The sequence below is a fragment of the Argentina anserina genome, chromosome 7 (assembly GCF_933775445.1).
Source record: "Argentina anserina chromosome 7, drPotAnse1.1, whole genome shotgun sequence".
Taxonomy (NCBI): Eukaryota; Viridiplantae; Streptophyta; class Magnoliopsida; order Rosales; family Rosaceae; genus Argentina; species Argentina anserina.
In genome coordinates this window covers 5,877,715-5,883,483 of record NC_065878.1, presented here as the reverse complement: position 1 = coordinate 5,883,483, position 5,769 = coordinate 5,877,715, and the positions used below count along the sequence as shown (strand labels likewise).

Sequence of the window (5,769 nt, the reverse complement as noted above, 5' to 3'; positions counted from 1 at the left end):
TAGGGCCACAACTAGAATTCAAAACAACTAACTAGAAAAGCAAGAGAAATAAGGTAGTCACCTCACACTTACACTTTGGATAATCCTTTCAATAAAAGCTAAATCTTTTGTGTTTTATCCGTTGGTCAAGGATGAAATGACTATCCAAACTCTCAATGTCATAATTTATTAATATGGAAACACAAACACAACTAATCATGCTTAGAAAAATGAGAGTGTATGATAAGAAAACGCAAACTCTTTGAAGATCTCATATAGCTTTATAGTGCAAATTGTCGATGGTGAAAACTTACAAAGCCTCGTTGGGCCTTGCCATCCCTTAGCTCCATCTTATTGTGCTAACCCTTGCAGCCGCCAAGACGGGTTTAAGTTTAAAGACATTAACAAGGTCCATAATTCTTCCTCAAATGGTGAGAGGGTCCTCAAAGTACTTCACCTCCGCATAAGCATCTTTTGGTGCACCCTCTAGGTAAGGCTTTACTCAATGACCATTAACCTTAAAGGTAGATCCATTTCTTAAGTTCTTCAATGTGACCGTCCCATGACTAAATACTTCAACAAGCTTAAATTGCCCAATCCACCTTGATCTTAGCTTGCCAGAAAACAACTTTAATTTGGAGTTGAAAAGAAGTACAAGTTTCCCAAGCTCCAAGTGCTTGGTCTTGATCCTTTGGTCATGGAATGCCTTAGTTTTCTCTTTATAAATCTTTGCATTCTCATAAGCATCTATCCGAAGCTCCTCTAGCTCACAAAGCTCTAACTTCCGCTCCTCACCACACTTTTCTATGTCAAAATTGAGGGTCTTCAATGCCCAATAAGCCTTATACTCCAACTTAACCGGCAAATCACAAGCCTTTCCATAAACAAGGCGATAGGGAGACATTCCGATAGGTGTTTTGAATGCGGTTCAGTAAGCCCATAGAGCATCATCGAGCTTCATTGCCCAATCTTTTCTAGTTGTAGACACCACATTTTTAAGGATGCTCTTTGTCTCCCGGTTAGATATTTCAACTTGGCCATTTGTTTGGGGGTGGTATGGTGTCAAGACTTTGTGCTTAACCCCATACTTCTTCAATAAGGCCGCAAATGGCTTGTTCATAAAATGGGAGCCTCCATCACTAATTATTGCTCTAGGTGTGCCAAATCTTGTGAAGATGTACTCTTTAAGGAACTTGAGCACAACCTTGTGGTCACTTGCCTTGGTGGCCACAGCTTCAACCCATTTGCTTACATAATGAACTCCTACAAGGATATAGAGATAGCCATATGAACTTGGGAAGGGTCTCATAAAGTCTATACCCCATACATCAAATATCTCCACTTCAAGCATATAGTTCAAAGGCATTTGGTCTCTTGAGAAAATGCCTACCCTTTGACAATGATCACAAGAGCTCACATAATAATGTTCATCTTTAAATAATGAAGGTCACAAAAACCCAGAATTAAGTACTTTTTGGGCCCGTTGCCGGGGATTGAGGTAAAACTTAATTCCTATTAGGTTGTTGTGGAACTAGAGAACCCTTTTTTTTCTAGTGTACTTTTTGTTTATTTTGCTTGTGTTTATTTTTGTAGATAGTTGACACAAGTACTTTTGATAAGTGGAATGGTAGTTGTGGTGTTCATGTCCTTATCTCCTAAGTTTGAAAATGGTTTACAAACGGTTCTAGAGCCCAACGATCAAGCGACTCCCATTGGGATTGCATAAAAGTTCAAGGCTTCTTCATAACTAGTTTGTTTGGGGAAGACTCAAGTGATTCAAGTGAGAATTTGGAAAGTCCGGAATTAGTGGTTAATGTAGATATCTACAAATTGTGTTAAGTGTGTTAAGTGTTAGAAATCTTTATTGAGATAGGATTCCTTACTCCACCAGGACTCTACTTTCCTATTTTAATTCTTTCCTATTCTTTAATCGTCGAATTCTTTTCAGGAAAGACAAATCATATTTGGACAAGGAGTAGTGATTCCGTGATGCATTCCTAGTGAGACAAGGAAGTCATATCCGAGTTGGATGAGGAGAGAAGAGGCCGGCCTAGCTATTCCTAGTTGAAGAAGGAGAGATTGTGTGCAGCCCCTTTATGTTTCCCTATTGGATTTGGTTTCCTACGTCAAGTTGGATTTGGAGTACATGAATCAAAGTTCATATCAAAGAAGATTTCAGCTTCCGAATCTGATTCTATCTCCTAATTGGGACGGAAAAGCTATGTTTTTGACTCCTATATATAGAAGCACGGCCTCATTATTTATGCATCATCAACCTTGTGCACATACTAACCAAAGCTCTACCGATTTCCATACTCACCCTTCCAAGAACTCCTAAAACCGATTCCACCATTCTCCACCAATCTTTAGTTTCAAAGTACGATTGAGAAGAAGTTCCATCCCCTTAGAAAGCCACGGCTATACTTTGTGAGATCGCTTGATTGATAAAGTGTAACCATGATTCTCTCTATGTTTATTTGAGTTTTTGGTTTTTCTTGTTCTTGGTTGTGTATGTGATTTGTGTATTGTAAACTTGTTTCGATTTTGTCTATGAGATAGTTACTTGTTCCAAATTATATAAAGTTGCGATTTTAGGTTTTTAGTTCTATGATTTTAGTTTATGTCGTGATCTATTCTTGTGTGATTTCGAAAGTATCTAAGTGTTATGTATACGCTTGTAGCATGATATTTAGGTTGTTGGATTAAAGACTTGTGCCATGAACATGTTTATCTTTTCTATGTGATTTTCGAAATTGCATGATTGTTGGTTAAGTAGGTGACATGCTTAATGAATTCAATATGGGTGGCTTTGAAGTTGCATGGTAGGATAAGTATGTTAGATTTCAATAAAGGCTGCTTGGCAAGAGTTGAATGTGTTAAGTGTCTATGTGTTTAGGTTACTGCTTAAGACCCTAATTGCATGATCCAACCTTAGTTATTCATGATAGTGTCTCAATATGACTCTTAAAGGAGGACTAGAATCTGATTTTCATTGCCTTGTATGATTTGTTTTGGTGATGTATTGTGTGTTGGTTGGTTGATCACATGTATATATTAGTTTAGGTTTTATTTTCTGTTTTGATACCGATCCTATATCTCAAATCTTTTATATATCTTTGTGAATTCGTTGTTAAATGTTTGTGATTCTATGCCCTGGCTGGATCCCCGGTTTGTGAACGATACCCTCTTGCTTTATACTACTAACGATGCTTACAAGGTTAAATATTGATGTCGAGTAATCGAACTGATCACTCTTGTCTGATGGCACTGGTGTTTGCTTTTTCCCGTATGTGACATATTATGGCTGAGTGTACCACACCGCCTCTGTCATGATTTCATCGTAGGTGGCGTCGCGCATCCGAGGGTCCATGTTGATATGGAACAGGAAATTCTCGGACCGTTGTCCTTCCTTGAATACAGCCAAGGCAAGTGTCTTGTTGAGGTTCCGACATTTGGATGCGACGGTCTGCCATCGCATGACAAAGGCGCTCAGCGTCTCCCTGCTCTGCCACTTTACCTGGAACAAACCATCCGTTGTGTGTGCTGTACCGGCCATAAGGATGAACCGGTTAAGGAATGTCGTAGTCAACTGTGCAAACGAATCCATGGAATTCGCCGGTTACTCAAAAAACCAGTTCATGGCGTCACCGTTGTAATATCACCAGTTCGTACTGTGGCCAGTGGTATGGGGTCATGAGCGAGAAGTGACGCTCATGCTTCCTTCTTCGCGGTTGTGAATATGCCTGGGAGATGGTGGCCGCTTCCTAGCGAGCTCGGAAGGGGTCCAGCTGACGCTCACGTTGACTTGTTCCCGCCCTTTTGTTTGCGTGATGCCTTCACATTGTGATTCCTCGTGCTGACGACTACGTTCTGCCCTTTCCAGTTGTGCTCGCATCCCGTCGAGTTCGACATGCAAAGTCGCAGCCTACTTGCGCTCGATTGCCTCGCGCTTCTGGCATTCGGCGAGATCCTTGGCCATGTTGATAGAACGTTGGGTTAGAACGTCTATAAAATACCCTGAAAAACATCATCGTTAGTATAGAATAAGCAGGGATCGTTCAGTCCGGGGAATCAAAAGGGCCTCAACACTTATCATGTTATTGGGGGATTTGATTTGGATTCTAAACCTACAACTTAAAATAAATCCTAAATTACTTATATACAATTGATCAACCACTCATCACATAACCAAAACACGAATTCTACTCAAGAAACATGTATGACACGCATAGAACAACATATAGGCAGCGAATTATTTCGATTCTTTCTAAAGTCCATTTCAATTCCAATTCTAATTAGAGTCCGAAGCGGTTCATCTAATCGTTAAGACTTCTTAATTATTTATAATCAACGAAGCGTTCAATCCTAAACATATGCTAAAGAGAGTTCAACATAACGAAGCGTCTAGTTAAACAACAAAGTAGCACATAAGCACATTAAGTCGAATTGGAGACATGTTACACAAGCATGGCGTCACTCATCTTGATTAAACATGCAAATTCCTAGAACTATCACAGCCCTATATAAGTATCCATAATTGAAACACGAAGCGCATATTCAATCAATGAACACTTTGGTGAATGAAATCGCAACCTTAGGAGAACCATGGCCTTGGCTTCCTCAAGCATTGATTTAGATGTACAAATTCAAGGAATTAATTGAAATAAAACCTAAATTAATTTCGAAATCCTACTGTCCATAGATGCTACACACGACATACACACATATTTCATGAGTTCATGCAATCAAAACATAAAACCAAAGAAGTCTGAATTTATGTTCTTCATATATGAAACCGAAAATAACATCCAATGATTCATACAATGAATTCGAAAATTGTAGAAAACCTAAATAAAAATTAGAAGCCATGGATGAATCACACATTAGAAACCTTGAAGGATGGAGGAAGATGAATGCGGTGGTGGAAGAGGCAAGAGGATGGCACGGCAAAGTGGAGAATGGATGAAGTTTTTGGCTCGAATTTTCTGGGTATTTTTGGGCAGTGATTCGGCTGTGTTTATGAGAGAATGGTGATGGTGAATTGTGAAGGAGGCCATGCCTTTTATAGAGGAAGGAGGAGAGGAGGGGCTGCTAGGGTTTTGAATGGGCTGATCCATGTATTTCTTTTTTTTTCTTTTCTTTCCTTCTCGATTGAATGATGATCATCTTTGTTGGTCACATGCATTCTCCCTTCTTCTAGACCACATACATTCTTCAGAATTATCTCTTTGTTCTCTCCTTCCTTTTTCTTCTTTTGTTTCCTTCTTTTCTTATTCTTTCCATTTAATGGCCGGATGAACCTTCCCTCCTTTGAGGCTGCATACTTCTTCCTTTTCATCTTATTCAGAAACTAAATTACTTCTTTCTTTTTTTCTCCTTTTGTTTCCTTCTTCTCCTCTTTCTTTCCATAATTTCCAAGTCATTATCTCACATTTAATTCTGAAAATAAGGAAAGGAAATAATAAATATAAATCACATATGTTACAGAAATATCGAATAATAAAAATCCTAACCAAACTAGGTTTCCTAGTTCGACAAGGAATACTACTCTCTGGCACTCTCGACAATTTCTGCATTTTACACCTGTTTTAGCACCAAAAGGGAACGAACGTCACTAAAGACTCCTAACTCGACTCAATGACTCTATACTACAATAATAAAAGTTAAGTAAAATACAAATGGAGGTAAAAACATGTTAAGAACGTCGCACAAAGTGCTCCTATCACATGTTGGCCATCCTTGCAGCGGTCACGGGGTCAGGAGTCGTACTGGTGTTGGCGACCGTCCCGG

General features: G+C 39.2%; 1 protein-coding gene across 1 annotated transcript; it reads right to left on the bottom strand.

Moving 5' to 3' along the window:
* Positions 1 to 481: 481 nt before the first annotated feature.
* LOC126803458 (uncharacterized) lies at positions 482 to 883 on the bottom strand. The gene has a single exon (XM_050531265.1). It carries the CDS (start codon positions 881 to 883, stop codon positions 482 to 484), a length of 402 nt encoding a protein of 133 aa, XP_050387222.1.
* Between the last annotated feature and the right edge of the window lie 4,886 nt (positions 884 to 5,769).